Source organism: Typopeltis vanoorti, chromosome 18 (genome assembly GCF_054136105.1).
Source record: "Typopeltis vanoorti isolate ZY-2024b chromosome 18, IOZ_Tvanoo_1.0, whole genome shotgun sequence".
Taxonomy (NCBI): domain Eukaryota; kingdom Metazoa; phylum Arthropoda; class Arachnida; order Uropygi; family Thelyphonidae; genus Typopeltis; species Typopeltis vanoorti.
Window position 1 is genome coordinate 98,121,825 of NC_143566.1, and position 22,011 is coordinate 98,143,835.

General features: G+C 34.2%; 1 protein-coding gene across 4 annotated transcripts in view; it reads right to left on the bottom strand.

Moving 5' to 3' along the window:
• Su(dx) (WW domain containing E3 ubiquitin protein ligase suppressor of deltex) overlaps positions 1-22,011 on the bottom strand; it is a 436,167-nt gene that overhangs the window by 321,705 nt on the left and 92,451 nt on the right. For all 4 annotated transcript variants that reach the window (XM_090407874.1, XM_090407872.1, XM_090407873.1 and 1 more), the window contains one exon: positions 2,359-2,505. In XM_090407874.1, coding sequence (XP_090264000.1) covers positions 2,359-2,505 — 147 coding nt within the window. The remainder of the gene's footprint in view (positions 1-2,358; positions 2,506-22,011) is intronic.

Consider the following 22,011-nt stretch of genomic DNA (forward strand, 5'->3'; position numbering starts at 1 on the left):
AGTCTAGACTGTTCAGGTTCAAGGTATTGAATATACCACTTGTGTTCTATCCAAATAAAAGCATATCTTCCTGTTTGTCCGAAATAAGGTAACCCACAAGAGCAAGGAATTTGGTAGACACCTGGATGATTTAGATTTGGTAGCTTGTCCTTTGGAGAAGTGAGAAAAAGGTGGCAATTTTTCTGATATGTCGAAAGGCAACAAAAATATTTATTGGTTTTAAAACTTTAGTTATGCGTTCACTAATGCCTTGTACATAGGGGATAGGAACATGCATTATTTCTTCTGTATTTGAAGAGGAAGATATATCAAAACTACTTAAAGCTGTTTTGATGAAAGAATTCTTATATCCATTAGATAGAAAAGAGGAAATAATATATAGCGATTCTTTCTGTAAGTTCCTCTGAAGAACAAAAGGAGTGGGCCCAATGAACCAGTGTTTTAATTGTTCCCACCTTTTGACTGGGATGGTAATGAGATTCAGCATGAATATAATGCCTGTATGAGTCTCCTTCCTATAGACTGAGAAATGTAGGTTACCATCTGGTTGGCAAATAATTAAAAATTCTTTTTTTTTTTTTTTTTTTTTTAATAAATTAGAAAACATAATGACCTTTTTTAGTTATCTTACATGAGCTACTTAGATGGCACCCTTTGGAATTGTCAGTTATTGTTTAATTAGCCTTTTTACATGTACTGAAGACGCCTGGCCTGTGATACTCAGGCGAAAATTCAACTAATAAATAATATTTTATGTGAGTTAATTCCATTATTATAATTTTAAGTAATTAGTAGCACATATCCCCGCCTCTCCTATCTCAATCTATCCTTCAAAATACTATACCCTTTACACTCAATACCTGTTAGGTCTTCTTCTGATACCCAGTCCCACTAATGCTTAAAATCTGGGATCCCAACATACTGATCAAGGCAGCAAACTCTGCTCCTTTTTTTCTGATTCTCCTGGTATTCATATAAAGACATAAGTTTCCTTTTTTTGTACATTCTTCTCTGTAATCTATATGACAAGTTGGACGACATCTCTGTTGTTATCTAGGGCCTTACTTATGCAGACATCCTTGGACATGCAGTTTACAGCAGGTGATGAAATTCATCTACCACCTAAAGACAATTGCAAACACTCATGTTTATGGCAGGATTTGAATCCACAGCCTGTTGGGCAGAGAGTGGATGGGCTAACCACACTAGATCTGTAGGGCAGTGGTTTTACAACAGGTGATGAAATTCATCTACTGATATTTGATATGAATCTTCTAGAGTGTGGGGCTTGCTGTTATTGGTTAAGTAACTGTTGCATTTGCCTTGTATTCAAATTGTTTGTTTGTTCCACACTGATGATGTACTGTGCCTAACTTGTTTCAAACTTGATTATTTCACACTCCATTTCTTGATTCCTATTACCTCAAGAAATCTTATTATTATTTAGAAAGATCTCACTCAAGATCAAAAGAATAGTTTGTTACAGTCAATTCTGACTACAGCAAACCTGTAGGGACCGCAGGAATAGTTTATTATAGCAGATGGTTTGCTACAGTGAATTTCTTTCAGCATAACATCGTACATATGGTGCTTTGGTTTGGGCTTGTCAGAAGTTGTTTGCTATAGTAAGTGAGTCTACTACATCATTGATGAAATTGTAATTCTGGCATTAAACCACAGAGAAAAAAACTTGACAGTATTTTTTACTATGAAGTTGTTCTATGTGGTTTAATGCCAACATTACAATTTCATCAAGTCTTCATACATACACAAAAGACTTCATAACAAAATTGCTATAGCATTGTTGTGTATGGTGGGGGTCAACTGCATAATGGAAGATTTGCTTGAACAAATGTTCTCTAATACAGCACTGATGCTATTTGGTTGAGACATCTTGATACCTGGTTACAGCAAGTGAATTTACTATAGTGAGTACTGACTGAGTTTCCATTAATTCCTATAAATCATACCTTTTATCTAAAATTATTAATAATTGTCAATGATTTCCAATTTAAAATTGCTATGGAAAAAACATTAATGGCTCAATGTAGTAAAATACTGTTTAGAATAGCCAAGGTATTAATACCTTTCGGGTACTAATGCCTGAAATGAAGGCAAGTTGATTTGTTTGACTAAACACTGTGTTTAGTAAGTTTGTAAACTGCAGAATTTCTTTCTAAAAATAGAAACATTTATTTTTGTGACTAATTCAATTATAATTAATTCAAATTTTCTTTCTAAATAAGAAAGAAAAGGATTTATCCAATTGGATACATCTTTTCCATTCTTATTGAAATACTGAGTCTATTTCAAATAGAAGTGAGATTTTTATAATATTCAATATTTATATTTTTTTACCTTCTGTATTAGAATTATCTATGTGTCCTCTTGGAGGAAATCGAGCTAAGTCAACATGCATGCCATCCAAAACAGTTAACACATGACTAGAAGAACGGCCTGATCTACTTCCACTATTCAAATCAACTGGCAGGGGAACTTTTTCCACTTTATTAGCAAATAAAAAAGTTTTCAGAATAGCATTAACATTAGAAATAAATGCTGTTAAAATACTGTAAATAGTTTAATGAATAAAATATATTAAAATTAAAATACATCCTGATATTCTAGTGGTAAATTTATGTTAGAAAGATCAGTCAGTATATTTCTGCTATGTAAATAGCATTCATCAATATTACAAAAAAACTTCCTAACTTGAGTATGTTTTGGAGAATTTTCTTTTATATATATATATATATATATATACTTCATAAAATGTCATTAAAAGTTAGTTAACTGGAATGCAGGAAACTGACCACAGCTTCTGACTGTGTCCAATCCTCACTTTCTCATAGTGTACCCAAGTAGATATCTGATGTTAGAGGCTTAATAGAATGAAACAGCACTGAAGAAGGATTAAAAATACTTATTTAATTCTTCCAATATTCATCTCAGTCACTGAGACATCATTGGGAAGTACAATATACGACTTGTAACACACACAAAAGCAACACAAAACTAAGTGAAGCATGCGAACAAAAGACTGGAGTCCTAAGTTGATGGGGTGCTCTCTGTGTGGCAGTCTAGGATGTAAACTGAGATCTTGAAGTATTAGTGTTTCCCATATTTTGGGAAGTTTAATGCAAACATATTTAAATTAGGCTGATTTCTGAGAGCAGCTGCAGATTCTAAAAACAGTTTTCTCTTCTAAATTTAATGTGACGGAGAATAGCGGTCTTTTTCCAACTGATTCTATGAGCTGTATCAAAAGCATGGTCTGCAAGGAACGATTGACATTGTCATGACTGCAGATGTATTTTTTATGTTTTTCCATGTGGATGTTGGCTGATCTTTCTGTCTGTCCACAGCAGGCTAACTTGCAGGAACAGGAAACTCTATATACTGTTTTTAGAATATGCGACAGCACTCAGAATTCAACTAAATTTAAATAAATGTGGTTGCATAAAACTTCCCAAAATTTGGGAAACATTATCAGAGATCCCACTTTACATCCTTCAGGCCACCTACAAATGCCCATAGAGGGCGCACCACCTAGATAGGTGTTTAGAGTCATGTGTTTCACTTAGTATTGTATTTGAGTGTGTGTTACAAGAGTTATTTGTAATACCTGAAGATGTCTCAGTGAGTGAGAAGAAATACTGGAAGCATTAAAATCAGTTTTTAATCATTTCCTAGTGCTGTAAATATTCCATTAAACCTCCAACATGATTTTTAAGAACAATTTGTCTATTTTTTATACTTCATAAAATCTTGTTAAAAGCTAGGTAACTGGAATGTAGGAAACTAACCAGGGCTAGACATCCTAGGCTGTCAACAGATGCCCACAAAGGGGTCCCCCACCTAGTTAGAACTCTAGTCTTTCATTCATGTTTCACTCAGTTTTGTGTTGCCTTTGTGTGTGTTACAAGTCTCACATTGCACTCCCTAATGATGTCTCAGTGACTGAGACAAAATATTGGAAAAATTAAATAATATTTTGAATCCTTTCTCAGTGCTATTTTATTCCATTAAGTCACTAACATGAGTTTCTCCAAGCACTTAAGTCTTAACACATGTAGTAGATATTTGCTTGACAATGAACAAATGAGCTAGTAATTTCAGAATTACCACACCAACCTGTATTTACTTAAACAAGAGCAAACATAATGGTACAACCTTCTTCTTCTGCAGCTTTTCCCACTTAAGTAGGGTCGCTGTTTGTAGTGAGTCTTCTCCACAATCTCCTGTCTTGGACTGTAGCCACATCCAAGTTCGTCATCCTCAAGTCCTCCTCCACCATCTCCCCTCCATCTCTTCTTTGGCTGCCCGCACTTCCTCCTCCCTGCACATCTATCTGCATGACCTTTCTTCCCACATACTCTTCCTCCCTCCTCATCACATGACCAAACCATCTTAACCTTGCCTCCTGTATCTTTGCTTCTAAGTTCGTAACTTTCATCATTCCCCTTACATAGTCATTTCTCAGATATCCTTTCTGGTCACACCGCACATCCACCTAAGCATTCTCATCTCCACTACCTCCATCCTGCTGATGTTATTTTTCCTCAGGGCCACAGTTTCCATAGCATACATCATAGCTGGTCTCACTACTGTCAGGTAGATTTTGCCTTTTAGATTGATCGGCACCCTCTTATCACATAGCACTCCAGCCATCTCTCTCCAGTTCCTCCATCCTGCTTGTATCCTGCATCCAACTTCCTTCTCAGCCTCACCATCCTCTTTCATTGTTGAACCTAAGTGTCTAAAGTCACTGACCTTCCTGATGAAATTTCCTTCCAGCTCTAGATCTGTCTCCTGGCTGCCATCCACTTTGCAACATATATACTCTGTTTTACTTCTACTTAGTCTCATAGCTCTCTCTCTTCCAGTACTTTCCTCCAACTTTCCAGTTTAGCTGCCACTTCTTCTCTCGATTCTGCACACAGCACGTCATCTGCATATAACATAGTCCAAGGCATGTCTTCTCTCACCTCCTCCATCACAATATTAATAATGTTACAACCTTCATTATTAAAAAATTATGGAAACAACTACCATGTTATAGTAAAACTTCAGTTTAACTGAAATAATTGCTTAGAATCTTAAAATAAGGAATTGCTGGAGAAATGGAAAGAACTTAACATGAGCTGAATATGTGCAATCTAAATTCTTGGAATTTTTATGCCACCATTATTGTTTCGATTAGGATGGTTGATCAAAATTTCACAGGCTTCCTCGAATTTGCATTCACACCAGGTTTTTATGATATAAGGAACAGATACTTTCCAATCAATTTGGTGTAGGGTGTTAAGAGTGTGATCCGAGAGGCCTGCTTTACCAAAATTATTAATTTTAATGTGTTATTTATGTTCTGTTTTTACAGATTGGAATTGTGCGTCCAGTTCCACCAATATAAGGTAAATGCCAGGTGCAACAGATTCTATATATCCCAGGTTTGGTCAAGGGAGAAAAAGGATCGGATCCTTGCAGGAATTGAATATGTTTTTTTTTTTTTAATTTTATAGGTGTTTTAAAAGTAGCATTAAGATCATAATGGTGCATGCTACTTTTAAATACCACATTATATCTTAATGCTACTTTTAAACCATCTATAAAATTAAAAAATATTATTATTATTATATATTGGACCACCATGGAGTCCAAAGACTCATCACAGGAAATCCAAGCTATCCACACAATCTATCATACCTCTCCTTGAATTCTCATCTAAAACTAAAAATGTAATCATCATGGATGAGCAGACAAGTGCATTTTTCAAGTATTTGATATAAGTAACTGTTCATTAAGAGAATTTCCATAATTGGATTGTATGCTTATATTTTAACTTGCATTAATCAGACATGAACAATTTGCATTTACTGGCACATATGGAAAAGAATAGGTGAATATAAACAGAATACAGCATTATAGGTGATGTAATAAATACTAAGATGGAGAATTCATTCCCTATGTCATCCATTATGCTGACGATGCAAAGTTGGGTAGAGCAATTGTGAGTGCACAGGATGTCAAAATTTTACAGGATGATTTGGATAGTTTGGAGGACTGGGCTAGGAAAAATGGATGTCAATTTAATGTGGTAAAGTGTAAGGTTATGCACTTTGGGGTGAAAAGAATAGCAGCAGTATATCGCATTGGTGGAACCGTACTCCAGGAGATTGATGAGGCCAGGGATTTGGGAGTGTTGGTGGATAGGGAATTGAAGTTTAGGGGGCACATTGCAAAAGTGACTAAATCAGCTCATCAAATCACTTGGCTTCTGAAAAATACTTTAACATGCAGAGACAAACAAGTTGTTGTTCCTCTGTATCGAGCCTTGATAAGACCCCATTTGGACTACTGTGCCCAGCTATGGGCACCAGGGTTTCTTCGTGATGAGGAGGAAGTGGAAAGGATTCAGAGACGAGTGACCAAGATGATAGAAGGTCTGTGGAATGAACCTTATGAGAATAGGTTGAAGATTTGTGGGTTGCAGAGATTGGACGATAGGCGAAGGAGGGGTGATATGATTGAGACATTCAAATTACTGAAGGGTTTCTATAAGATTGATCCAGAAGATATATTTGAAAATATGACTGGTGGTGGGAGGACTAGGGGCCATGCATGGAAGCTGGGCAAGAGCGTGGTTGAAAAAGGAGTTAGAGCTAGGTTTTTTACTTGGAGAGTGGTGAATGAGTGGAATAAGCTTCCGGAGTCTGTTGTGGGTACTACGACCGTGAATGAGTTCAAGGCAAGGTATGATAGATACTGTGTCAATGTCGAATAGTTGTTCTTGATTCTTGACATGATGTTAGGAACTCCCTCGATGAGTCTGTCGACTCCTTGGAGTTGCCTGGAACAACAACAATAATAATAATTATACATTACATGTCATCTATACCTACATGTCACCATCTAGGATGATGATGCACGAATGAATTTATGAATAGCTTCGTTAAAAAGGGAGGAGATATGAATAAATAGTATATTGAATAAATCCTCCCAACCCCCACCGGCCTGTGTAGCTCAGTGGAAGTGGCACGTGCATCCTCTGCACAAAGATAGATTTATAGTTCAAGTGGAGGAACTTTTTCTAAGCCTTTCTTTGACTGGTTCCTGAGTTAGTTGATCTCTGGCACAGGCAAGCAGGTTTTTTTCTCCTAGAAGCTGGGGTATTTCATCCTGTAAACTCAAGAAAATAGACCGTAGAACCCACATTATTTCAGACAGTAACCTATCCTGTTAGGGTTAGGTACCAAGAGATGGCAGCACTTATTTGTCAGTCTCTTCATCAGTGGCTGCCTATAATTAGTGATAGACATAGGTCAGCTATCTCTGAGTGGCTACGGATAGAGACTGAACTGCCCACTCAGTCCTCCAAAAAGCTAGATATGGTTTAAAGGACGCATCTACTCCCTATAAAGGAATAAAAGGTGTTAGCTTATTATTATTTATTTTACCACCACACCACTGCACTGAAGGCAAAACAAAGTTTTACTGTAGCAAGAAATAAGTAAAATGCCTTTAATACGCCTATTTCAAAATAATCAGTAACGGAAATGTTTTCTAAGATTCAACAACCATGAACATATTCCTTGCATTTTTTTCCTCTAAGAAAGAAAGAAAGAAAGAAAGAAAAGGCTTCATTTTTCAAAGTTTATTTCCATGAAACCCAAGAAAATCCTGGATAATTTTAAAGGTGACAATAGAATTAAAAGCTATTTGTGCAAATAACGAGGTCCTCATAACTGTCATGACATCGATCATCATCGAAAAGGGACATATATGATAACTAAATCATCTACGGCAAAAGACCAATGCAATAGGTTGAATGACACTTCGATTGTGCCACTTCCAAACCAGGTTAAGTTGTACATATGTGCAGAAAATGTGGGGAGAAAGTTCCCTGGATACCCCAGGGGATGTACAATTTATAACTCTCAAGTTCCAGCAATTCAACTGAATAGTAATTCTCCCAGTGTACTCAGTATTAAAATGTAAAGCGATGAAAAACTAAAGGCAGTCGACACAGTGAGTCTTTGACTTGAAACAGGAAGAAATGTGTTTTAAGAAGTCAATTGTTTAAAAAAAAAAAGAATAGTAATTCTCCCAGTGTACTCAGTATTAAAATGTAAAGCGATGAAAAACTAAAGGCAGTCGACACAGTGAGTCTTTGACTTGAAACAGGAAGAAATGTGTTTTAAGAAGTCAATTGTTTAAAAAAAAAAAACACTGTCTCAATCGCTTTAGACTGAATCAAATCTTAAGTGAAACCGAAGTATTCTTAGCTATACATCATGGGAGAAGATAAACACATGACTCACTTGCATGTAGAAAGGTAAACTGCTAAATTTAACATACGCTGATAATGAGTTGAATGTTATGAAACTGTCACTTTCTTTGTGGTCTTCTACCTGTGGCATGGAGGGGATTTCTCCTTCATAGCATTCACACTTACAAAAAATATTAAAAGCTGATTCATATTTTTTTTTTATGTTTAACTTTATTTTAAATGGGAGAATATTACAATAAATTATTTAATCTTAAAAATATTACATTTAACTGGCCTGGTTGGCCGAACGGTTAGCATATCTGCTCTCCAGCTAAAAAGCTGCGGGTTTGAATCCTGCCGTGACATGGATGTTTGTGATTGTCTGTGAAAATACTAGTGATGGTGGTATGCAGTAGATGGCAATGGTGTAGATGATGATGGTAGTTGCAGTTCATTGTAGTTGATGATGGTAGTTAGGGTTCATTGTAGTTGATGGATTGAGTGGTGGAGATGAGTTGTAGAGTAGGTGTCCTTCCTTAATGAGTCTTTGGGCTTCCTGCAGGTGTCGTAATAATAATAATAATAAAAGATTAGCAAGGCTTATCATGGTTTTGGAAATCACATCACCAACAATTTCCTGATATGTATCCCCACCTAGACCTTGGTCTTCCTCTAGGTCTCTTTCCTGCTTGGCATCAAACATCTGTTTTGCTAACCTTTCCTCTTTCTCAGTAAATGACTATACCACTGTTAGATTAACCATGTTCACACATTCTTGAATGCAAACAATGTCAAGTTCCTTCCTAATGGCTTCATTTTTAATATGATTCTGACATTGATGTCATCTGTTCATGCTCCTAAATTTTCTCAGAACTCTCATATCTGCAGTCTCTAGTCTTTGATCAAGTGATTTATTTCCAATCCAACTCTTAGATCTGTAACTTAAAACTGGTTTTAAGTTATCTCTTATTCCATATAAGAGATGGTGATTATGATATTTGCTATTTTTGAACTTGCACTAAATATATTTAGGAGAACACATCATGTGATAAAGAAAAGAGTTAAATTTGACATCTCCAATTCTAATATCAGGTTTAATTAGTGCTATTTTTGACAGTACTCTTTCTATAATTCTCACAATCAGCTTTATTCCCTTTTTTATGGATGGGGAAACTATAAGATATCTACTCCAATCATCCAGAATTCAACCCTCTGACCAGGACTTCTGAATTATGTAGTGTAGCTACTGCAAAACTTTTATACCTCCATATTTGAGCATTTATTGTCAAATATCATCTACTTCAGCTATCTTTCCATATTTTGAGTTTTTTGATGGCTTTTCTACCTAAAGTATTGATATTTACTTCTGTCGGCATTCCTCTTGAAAATTTTCTACTACTTTTCTGTCACTGCTTGTTTTATTTAGCATTCTTACAAAATAATTATTCCTGACATCTAAGATATCCTTATCTTCAGTTTTTATGTCACCTTTATCATCTTTGATTCCTTTTACAATACTCTTTCCATGATTTCTAAGCTTTTTCAATAACCTCTAGAACCTTTTGCCACTTTCTTGATATTTATACCAGTTTTCCCATGACTTTTGTTTGTTTTTTTGAACTATGTTTACACATAGTTTAGCCCTAAATACATTTTTCTCTGTATTCTTTTAGGGTACCTGTCGACTTATTTTCTAGGAGCTTTCAGTATGCTTTCTTCTACTTTTCATATGGTCTTCATATGTTTCTATCCTTGCAGAAAACTTCATCACCTGGCTGAATCAACCAATGTTTTCTGCAGTTTGCCAATTAGAATCCAAGGTTTGGTTCTTGTTTTCAAATTGCTTAATCATCCCCCCCCCCCAGTAATGCTGGTATAGTTACGTCTAGAGTTTATCTGTAAAGTTGCTCAACTTCAATTCATTTAAAAACTTTCTCACCTACCATTTTTTTTAATGTGATATTCATTTTAATTCTACTTAATGGTAAGTGATAGTAACTTTTAATTTCAAATTCAAATTTGGAAATCACTTGAGGTTAAAAAGTGAATTCTGGGGTTTTATGGAAAATCTCATTATTTCAGTCTCAAAATTATTTGAGACTGAAAAGAATGAGAATATCATATTACATGAGTTTCAATTTTCTCTGTTAATAATATATATATATATATATATATATATATATATATATATATATATATATATATATATATATAAATTACCTAATTATTTTATGAAAAGAACAATGACTTTTTTTTTTATAAATATTTATTTTTGATCACTGAGCTGAATGTAAATAAGAATGCAAAATATCCATCATTATGTAAATAGTAATATATAACACCAGCATATAAAATAATTGCAAGTTCATAGAATTGACTGATAATTTGAACACACATTCTCAAAGCAATGTTTCACTAAATTAAAACAATAGTCCTGGAAAATATAGCTCACAGTGGTGCACTTGCATATAGTCATTTCATAATATCTTATAAAAAAGCAACTTTATATGCCTAGAGTTAAGGGGAGAGAATACTGGTGGCAAATGTACTTTATTTTTTTATTTTTTTTTTTTTGTGGATAACACACAATGGTATAATCATAAACCAGAAAGATCATAAATATTCACATATACTTTATATATTTTACTATTTTACTTGGCACAGAAACCAACTCATTTATGTAAAGCATAATATTTTTAAAAGCAAAATGATACATAATACATATTTATATATATATGTGTATATATATACACATTACTTTTGTAATATTTTCTATACTATGAAGGGCAGTTGAAAAGCATTAGTTTTAAATGAAAATTCTACTGAAAAAACTTGAGAACAGTGTGCCATGTATGTTAATAAATGTGTAAAAATGTACACATCCAATGCAAAAGGATATGTTATATGCAAACTCTCGCTAGATGAAGCATGCATAAGAAACGCAGCCTAATGTAAATGTGTTAACATGAGTCTTGCAACAGGATAAGTCTCTAAGAATTGGAAAGAGGTAAAACTGTTCCACTTCACAAAAGAGAAATAAGACTGCTCCAGCTATCCTTCAAATTACAGGCTAATGTAGGTGGCTGGGTTTGTTTTTAGGTAATGGAGAGGTTAATGAGTGCAAAAATTCAGAATCGGGTTGACAAGAAAAATATTCCCTATGATGATCAGCATGGATTTGTTAAAGAGAAGGTCATCCTTTGTTTTAGCAATCTCTTTAAGTACTATAAAGTGACAAATTCAATGGATAAAGGAGACGAATATATAATGGTATTCTTGAGTTTTAAAGGCCTTTAATGGATTACCACACAATAAGCTAGTAACTTAACCTGGAAAAGATAGAATTGCATAACAGACTAGTGACTTGGACAGGTGACTGGATATCAGATAGCTTCAGCAGTTGTGTACTTCTTGTGTAGAGGCTTAAGTGGTTAAGGCTTAAGGTTAAGGCTCAAGGCTTAAGTAGAGGCTCAGCAGTTGTGTAGGGGAAGTGGTATCTGAAAAATAGGAAAGTTGCTAGTGGCAAGCCATAGAGGGGATTTGTTTTGGGACCAGTATTGTTTAATTTGAATAATGCTGAAAGTGGATAATGGGGCTATCAGTTTAATGTCGCAATGTGCAAGGTCTTGAAATTTAGTAGGCAAGGTTGGGATACGTGGGTGCTTATATCAAAGCTAAATAACTGGGAGGAGACCTCCATGTAGCCTTCTAAGGAATGCAGAGGATCGATCAGGGCTTCTGATCTAATGTCCAATCCTCATCTTCTCACAGTGCACTGTTAGGTATCTACCTAGATACAAAACAAACATGAATGAGCTGGCAATTCTGGATTTAGCCAACTAAACTCTATTCTTAAATTGGTTTAAACTACAATGCAAAATGATGATACAACATGATGGAATTCATGCTGGCTGGCGCATCACTTGGTTAAACAAGGCCTTATGATCAGGAAACTAGGGTGAACATCAAAGAGTCAGCTACTGGAACAGGTCCAAACTCAATATTAACACAGTTCAAGACTGGCACCATTAACATAAGCATCAATGAAAAAAAAAAAAAAAAAAAGAACTAGAATAAGAACTGGATAAGTACAAGATCAACACAGCAGGTGTTATCAAAACAAAGAAGAGAAAAACAAGATATCTTTCTAAGCAGTGACTGCAAAATGTTATATTCAAGCAATAATGATCAGGAAAAAGATGAAATAGCTATAGCATTCAATAGTAAATATAAGGATAATCTTGAATGAAAGGCATTTTCAAGTGGATTGATGTGGGCAAAAATCAGAATGGAAACTAGGCAATGAAACTTCATTGTGCATATGATCCCATAGAAAGTTCTACTAAGGAAGAAGTGGAGGAGGCATTAGAGAAGGACACAACAAAAAAGGAAAAACTGGTCTTTTTCCAAAGATTTAAACAGTAGAATAGGAAATGATTACTAGATATATAGAAATGTTTTGGGAAAATTTGAAGAAAACAGCAAAGCTAAAATAATGGTAAGTACTTGCTGGATTTCTGTTCAGGACATGGGCTAGATATTACTAGCACCATGTTCCAACAAAGATGAGCACAAATTCACATGCAAGATATACAGAAAATGCAAGAAATAAGAAAAGTCTCATTCACTATTTAAGTGTGGATATTGATGATTTCTCACTAGTTCAGGATACAAGAGTATCAGACAATTCAAAATTGGAAGTGATCATCATTTAGCTTCAAGAGGAATTTCTTATCAAGAAGAAGGCTGTGTAAGAAAGTTTTAAAACTAATTAAAGTTCAGCAACTTTCAGAGTTGAAGTCTTTCAAATCTTCCCATGACATTTTTCATGGGAAGATTTTGGTCAGAACAAGGAAAATAAATATCAGAAAAGTGACTAAATATTCTGGAATGATATGATAAATGATAAAGATTACATCAGAAATGATAAAGGTTACATGAAAACTGAATATAAAATATTCTAGATGTATGGAATAATAACTTTCAAAGGTTGCTAAATGAAACAAACAGTGACAGCACAGTTATAGAAAATATTCAACCGATTCCAATAAATGAAGTGTAGAAAAAAAAGTCATCAAAAACATGAAATGTTGAATGGCAGCAGGAATAGATGATATTCAACCAGAAATGTTCAAATATGGAGGCATAAAAGTTTAGCGTGGCTACACACACACACTGCATAATTCAGAATGCCTGGTCACAGTCGAATTCGATATTGTAAAATGAAAGAGATTATCTCAATTCTGTCAATCTGCACCATTATTTAATAATAACGTTTATATAGAGGATATTATCATAATATTAATCCTGTCTATAGAGATGATCTCTGTTTAACAATTATTTTTTTTATTTCCGAGTGTACCTATATATGCACAAGGGTTCACTCCGATTGGTGCAATGACCTTTTTTTTACTATTTCTTTCAGAATCCAAAAATCACTGACTCAAGACCAAAATACAAAATAAACACATTTAATAAAACAAAAACAATATATATACACTTCAAACAACTTTACATAACTATAACTAAGAATTAATTGGATCCAAGGCCTTTGAAAAATAAACTTACACTTAGGACTAGACTAAACACTTTGTTTTCACAATGACAAAATGTTCATAGTCAGTTTCTCTCTCTGTCAAGGCCCTTCTCCGAAAACATGACTTTTTCATAGGATCCTCTCATCACTTATGTAGTACACATTAATTCTTCCTGACTTAATTCTGTCTTCTTTTTAGTAGAAATAACAGTTAGATTCGGCGTCCTTAATACAGATGAAACTTCCCAATCAGAGTTTTCTCGAACATTCTTTTAGAATGTAAATAGCAACTTCTTTTATTCACTAATGCTTAATGACAGTCTTAACTCTTCCACTTTAAAAAAAAACAGTTCTATGACTCCCTTTTTCAGAATCTACTGAATCCAATTAGCGTTTCCTCCAATATTCCTTTTAAAACGTCTATATTATAGACATCTAGTAATATAAACATCTATATTATAAACACCTAGTAATATTTCCCATTTATTTACCAATACTTATTCCACATTAAAACTTCATAGTTCGACGATTCCTTTTTCGGAATCTACTATTAATTTTCTTCCGACTGTCACACAAAAAAAAACTTAATTTCCTCTGAATCTAAATATTGTTTACTCTCCCGTTGCTTCGATACCGAACTTGTCAGTTGTCAATCACACATCAACCTTCTTGATGAGCATGCGCACTCCATGAAAGTGGCAAGCAAGAAGTTAGGTATAATGGCTGACACACAGATTACGTTAGCGACAAGAGAATGTCTTCAAAAAACACAAACACTTAATAATTCTAAACTACAATAAAATTCCTTTAAAGTAACACAACTATTCAAATCTGGCAAGTACATCAATTTTTTTAACTTCTTTACAATTCATTTTGACAAAACAATTTCAATAACGGGCACGTCGCAAGTGCCGACAATGCATGTTATGAAACTAAAACTAATAAACATACTAACATAAACAATACGTAAAAATATTCAGAATTTTAAATTATGATTATTTTTACAATATGATGTGGAGTTCTTATAGTACCCATCTATGAAAAAAGAAATAAAACTGAATGTGAGAATTACAGAGAAAGTTCCCTAATAAGCATTCCTGCTTTTGATTTATGCAAGTATACTTCAGAAAAATCTAAGAAAATTTATTGAAATGAAGTTCAGCAAAGAACAAGTTGGGGTCAAGATTTATAGAGGTAGTCAGGATCAGATTTTTATTTAAGACAAATAGGTGAGAAATCATGGGAATAATAATATAACAGTGATCTGTATTTAAGTTTTGTGGATCTCAAAAAGTTGTATGATGTAAATGTGACATCGAGTAATACAGTGTATATTTAAGATGTAAGTAAGCAGTTAGAATTGGTTTAATGTTAAATGTTTCATGTTAGAAGGAGATTTGATGTTAAATTATGTGTGAAACAAGAGTGCACATTAACTCCACTGTTGTTAATCGTCTATATGGATTACGTAATTAAGGAAAGTGGCATTAACTAATATCAAACTTGGGAATGTTAATATCAGTTCTTTACTTTATGCAGATGATGTTATACTTCAGAATAAATCCAGTACAAGGCTACAAAATTCCCTAACTAAATTCAATAACTGTTGTAATAAATTTGGTACGAAGATCAGCAATAAAAAGACAAGGACAAATGAAAATAAGCAAAAACATCGAAAAAAATCAACTGTGTCCTAAATGGAGAATCTACAGAATATGTAAACCATTTAAGCTATTTAGGTACAATTTTTTGTGAAGATGACAAATTAAATATGGAAATACCCAAGAGAATTAGCAAAGCTGGTGTGGTAGGAAATCAACTAAATAAATGTATATGCAATAAGAGAGAAGTTACTGAAAACACTAACCTAGCTACATACAAGACAGTGCTCAAACCAATTTGATATGAGATCTGGGTTAGTAATAAAAAAACTTAAGCAAAGACTGGGTACTAAAGATATCAAAGTTCCAAGAAAGATTGTGGGTGTGAATAAATATCATCAATCACAGTATCATATTAAATATTCTGGAGACTTTCCTAATGAGGATATTAGAAAAGAATTTGACATTGTTAGCATTCATTAATATGTTAGCAGAGCTAATCTCGAGCAGTACTGTCACTTAAACAGAATGGGAGGCAAAAAGTGTTTTTTGACATGTTGACAGGAAAAAGATTAAAGAGAAAGACAAGATTGACATGGAATGATACAGTAATGAGAAAAGAATATTTTTCTCAATAGTAGTGTTAATCAGCTCAAAGAAAAGAATATTTTCCTCAACAGTAATGTAAATCAGCTCCATGAAAAGAATATTTTTCCCAATAGTGGTTAATCAGCTCCAAGGATATCTTTTTCCTTTTCCATTGGTATACTCAAAGCAGGTAATATTCCAGTCAGCACAATATTGCAAGTTGCAAACTTCAATCAATTATGCACAATTACAATGGCATTCTGTTGTACTCTGTGCAATCATATATATATTTAATTAGCATTACCACTATGTGCTTGGCTAACTGCAATAATTTAAATCTGAGAACTCAATGGATAAGATAGCCACAGCACCACTTTCAACGATAAATAAAATGAGAAACCTTTTATTGGTTAAGCATTTTATTTTTATATATCAGTTCCAATCACAAAGGGTTGCTGCTGTGTTCGTATCTTCAAGTATGAAATTAATAATCGAACACTCATAAATCTTTCAACATCTTCGCCAAAGATGTGTTGAAAGATTTATGAGTGTTAGATTATTAATTTCATACTTGAAGATATGAACATGGCAGCAAAGGAGCAAAATTAATCAAACTACTAACCTGTTAACATTTTGCCAGATTTCAAACCATCATCTTCAGAGCACAAATTCAAATTGTAAACTAATATTCTAACTAGGGCTGGATAAAGAAGTTTATTCACAGCTAAAGTGCTTTGATAGAATATTATTTTTTTTTTTTTAAATCCAGTTACAATGGAAACATCTCTATGATTTTCTGAAGATGCTGGTTTGAAATCTAATGAGATATTAGCAGCTTAATAATTTATTTCTTTGGTGTATTCAGTGTTAATTATAAAATGGATGGACACTGAAGGTTAGTAAGGAAAACCAGCTATGGAGATCCTTTTTCTTTTATGCTACTTCATATCTCCATTAAATAACGTGGTATGTCACCTAAAACACAAAAATAAATAAATACTCTACTTCCTCGAATATAACTCGCTCTCACATATATACCTCACATCCCGATTTTACTTTATGAAAAAAGAAATTAAAAAACTTCACATATACCTCGCACATGAAAAAAGTTTAAATCTTTAAGAGATAGACAGCGAATGTTATTATGGAAGTTTCAGATATTTGGGAATCCATTTGAAGAGAATCAGCATTTTGACTCGACAATCGTCAGCTTGCCTTTCTTGTTGAGTTGCATGATCTTTTGTTAATACCACACCAACCATATGTGAGACCAGTAGTAGTGATAGCGAATAGTAGATTCTTGGTAAGTCATACCCATGTTCCATGGTCTGGTTTCCCATACACGAAGAGATCTTTTCTGAGCTTACTTTCAGTCTTTTTAAATCATGGTGATCTTATGATTGCTAAATGATAAAGGGTCAAGCAATAATGAAATTATTTGTTTTAATTTAATTACAGAAGCATTGTCGCTAAAGATTCAAATATGTCATGTGATGAAGGTGAGCAATCAATCGCGTAAATAGCATTCATAATTAAAATTTAAATACATTCATTTTATAAATAATGTGAACAATTATAAATTATAATGAATACTGAGAATTTAATTATAAATGTCAATTTAATTATTTTTCCTTGAGTTTCCAAAAATCCCCACATATATCTCGCACCACAACTTTTTAACTTTAATTTTTGGGGAAAAAGTGTAAGTTATCTTGTCAGATGTCATCTCCTTCCAGGAGGTAGACTACCATGAGCTTCCACTATGTACGGCTTCATGCTTCTCTTTTACATTCTTCATACGACAAAAAAAAAAAAAAAAAAAAAAAGGTCCAGTTCTTAATATTTCCCATCCAATCTGTTCTTTGTCTTCCTCCTCTTCCTTGCATCATTCCTTCTAGAAGTGTTTTTTGTAGGGATTCATGCCTTAGTATGTGACCAGGTAGGTGGTCTTCCTTTTCTTAATGGTTTTCAACAGAGTCCTATCTTCTCCAAGCATCTCTAACATTTCTAAATTAGTATTTTGGCAGTCCATGGGACTCCACTGGTATCTTTAATGCAATGAGAGCCAGCCCTTTTGCAAGATTTGCTAGTTAGCTATCTAACTTTTTCATTAAGTTCTCTGGTTTTGTCCAAAAGTTCAATTTCCTTGCATTTGTTGTTAAGCCATAGATCTTTTGCAATCCTACATTTTATCCTGATCTCCTTGTTCAAGTCCGTGTATTCAGGACGATTTTTGCGTTTTTTTCTTTCCTCCATCATTTTCAATATCTTGTCATTCATCCAGAGTTCACTTATCTTCTCAAATTTGGGATTGTTTGTTTTACTTCTGGAATCTTTTTTATGCCCTCTTTAAATTTCTTCCATCTATCCATCTAATCTTATCTTTAGGGTAGGGATACTTGGTGGAGAGTTAACAGCATTGGATCTTGTCAGTTCCTTTAAAAATTTATCTTGTATTTCGTGATTTTTAAGAGAGCCAAGATCATATATTTCTATGTTTATAGGTTTCATTGTTTTCTTTAATTTTATTGCCGCTTTAATGACCACAGGGTTGTGATCTGATCCAATATCAGCCCATATGATTTGGCTTGTAAGATGTTATTCTGGAATCTTTTTTTAATCATTATATAGTCAATCTGGTTCCTACAACCACCTCTGGGACATTTCGATGTGTAAAGTCTTCTTGGAGGGTGGCTAAATAAAGTATTTGTTATTACCAGATTGTTTTCTTCACAGAACTGTATTAATCTTTCTCCTCTTGGATTTCTTTTCCCAGGCTCTGGTTTCCCATGCAGGAAGAGATCTTTTCTGAGCCTACTTTAACATTTAGATCTCCCATAACGATCATTATGTCATCTGATTTAGCATTGTTAAGCACATTTTGAATGCCTTCATAGAAACATTCTACATCTTCGTCTGGTTAATCAGAAGTAGGTGCATATATTTAGACAATAAAAATGTTAAAAGGTTGAGCTGCAATTTTCCTGTCATTTATTGGCCAAAATTTAAGTAAGGATTGTGCAATCTTATTTTTTAGTACAAATGCTATTCCATTCCTACAACTGTCTCCACATGAGTATATAACTGAATGGCTCTTTCTGTTTATTTTTTCCACTATTAGTCCATTTGACTTCACTGATACAGCAATGTCAATTTTGGACCTTACATTCCAAGTTGCAAGCCTTAAGAGAAGACAGATACAGATACTATGGAATATAAGACAGATACTATTTTCATAGTATCTGTCTTATATTCCCCATTTCTTCCCAGTAATGTTTCCAACAGACAAATGTTGCAGAGGGTCCAACATTGTCTCTACTGCTTAAATCTGACATGGTTCTCTGTTTCAGAGTTTACTGCAGAAGGTTACGTGGTGAGGTTCCTGTCTCTTCTTTAGTGACTGGCCACATCTCTGTTTTGTCTTGGAGTGTGCCCAGACTATGTCAAATAGTTTGCTATGTAAGTTATATTCGAGTAAATATGGTAATACAGAACTTTACTATTGCAAAGTTACTGAAATTTTGCAGGCGTAATCATAACCGTTTGGCTATTCATAAAACTCAAATAACCTTTTTAGACTATAATAAATTTAGTTTAATCCTTTATCCAAGTGTGGGTTTTATGAATAGCCAGATGGTTATGATTTGTATTTATTAATTCTCTTGTTTAAACTTTAAGTTATACTATTTACCCGCTGAAGATGTAAATCCTACGATTTACGAAACTTGTTGGGAACTATTATTTCAGTATTTTATAAATCTGAATAATAAAAAAATGTGGTGTAATCACCGAAATACATCTACTGAAAGTAAAGTTTATTTTTCACTTGGTTAGACTATAATAAATTTAGTTTAATCCTTTATCCAAGTGTGAGCAAACAAAGTTTGCTCCTGAAAATATCTTCAGGATTGAAAATGGTGTTATACTACTTTACTGGGGTGAGGTAGTACAACACCGGGCAACTTGTAGCAAAGGTGGACCAAGCTAACATCACTGCTATCCCAGTATCTCCCATAATGCAAAACACATCTCCTTGTGATATGTATAATGTTATGCATTAAGGAATTGGCCACTACCCAGACTAGTTTCAACCTTTATTGAGATCTCTTCAGTAGGAGCCAGGCCCACAGGTGGAGATACCACGCAGAAGCAATAGCAAGGTCATCTTTACTTATAGGAGTTGCCAAAAGGTGTGCCACCTTTTTTTTTTATTAAATTACTCTGGATTTAGAGAAAGATGTTGAAACTTCATTTTTCACTTGGTTAGAGTATAATAAATTTAGTTTAATCCTTTATCCAACAATTATGAGCAAACAAAGTTTGCACCTGAAAATATCTTCAGGACTGAATACGGTATTATACTACCTTACTGGGGTAAGGCAGGTGTTGTACTACCTTACTTGGGGTGAGGTAGTACAACACCAGGCAACTCGTAGCAAAGGTGGACCAAGCTAACATCACTCCTATCCCAGTATCTCCCATAATGCAAACCACATCTCCTTGCGGATATGTATAATGTTATGCATTAAGGAATTGGCCACTACCCAGACTAGTTTCGACCTGTATTGAGGTCTCTTCAGTGGGAGCCAGGCCCACAGGTGGAGATACCACGCAGAAGCAATAGCGAGGACATCTTTACCTATAGGAGTTGCCAAAAGGTGTGCCACCTTTTTTTTTTTTATTAAATTACTCTGGATTTAGAGAAAGATGTTGAAAGTTCATTTTTCACTTGGTTAGACTATAATAAATTTAGTTTAATCCTTTATCCAAGTGTGAGTAAACTCCTATAGGTAAAGATGACCTCACTATTGATTCTGTGTGGTATCTCCCCCTCTAGGCTTGGTCCCCACCGAAGAGACCTCAATAAAGGTCGACACTAGTCTGGGTAGTGGCCAATCCCATAATGCATAACATTATACATATCCGCAAGGAGATGTGTTTTGCATTATGGGAGATACTGGGATAGGAGTGATGTTAGCTTGGTCCACCTTTGCTACAAGTTGCACTACCTTACCCTAGTAAGGTAGTACAACACCATATTCAGTCCTGAAGATATTTTCAGGCACAAACTTTGTTTGCTCACACTTGGATAAAGGATTAAACTAAATTTATTATAGTCTAACCAAGTGAAAAATAAACTTTCAACATCTTTCTCTAAATCCAGAGTAATTTAATAAAAAAAGGTGGCACACCTTTTGGCAACTCCTATAGGCATAGATGACCTCGTTATTGCTTCTGCCTGGTATCTCCACCTGTGGGCCTGGCTCCCACTGAAGAGACCTTAATAAAGGTCAAAACAAGTCTGGGTAGTGGCCAATCCCTTAATGCATAACATTATACATATCTGCAAGGAGATGTGTTTTGCATTATGGGAGATACTGGGATAGGAGTGATGTTAGCTTGGTCCACCTTTGCTACAAGTTGCCCGGTGTTGTACTACCTCACTCCAGTAAGGTAGTATAACATCATATTCAGTCCTGAAGATATTTTCAGGTGCAAACTTTGTTTGCTCACACTTGGATAAAGGATTAAACTAAATTTATTATTGTACAGTTTAAGACACAAACACATCAATCTCACTGTGAAAAGCTAAAACTTACAGAGTACACACCATGAGCAGACAAAGATCAGTACCATACTGATATTACTTTTAAATGGCTATAGATTGTAGTTTCTCAAATCTGCTAATGGAAGTGGCCTGGTTCAATGAACAGAAATAGTAGAGAAGAATGAGTAGAGGAGAGGAGATAAATACAATGAATTTGAGGCTGGATTGAGTATAAATTCTGACTACTGCAATCAACCATGAATTTTTATTTTTAAAAAGTAACAAAATTAAAGTTGCAAATTCAGATGACAACTGCTCACAGAAGCTTTAAATGAGGCAATGAACAGAAACAACGCATGTTTGAATGCTGAGAATGTTTATCTCAAAAGAATATTGGAAATATGCTATTCCATGAAACAAGAATCTTTTAAAATGATTGATCATCTGGTTGGTATCAAATCAAAAATCA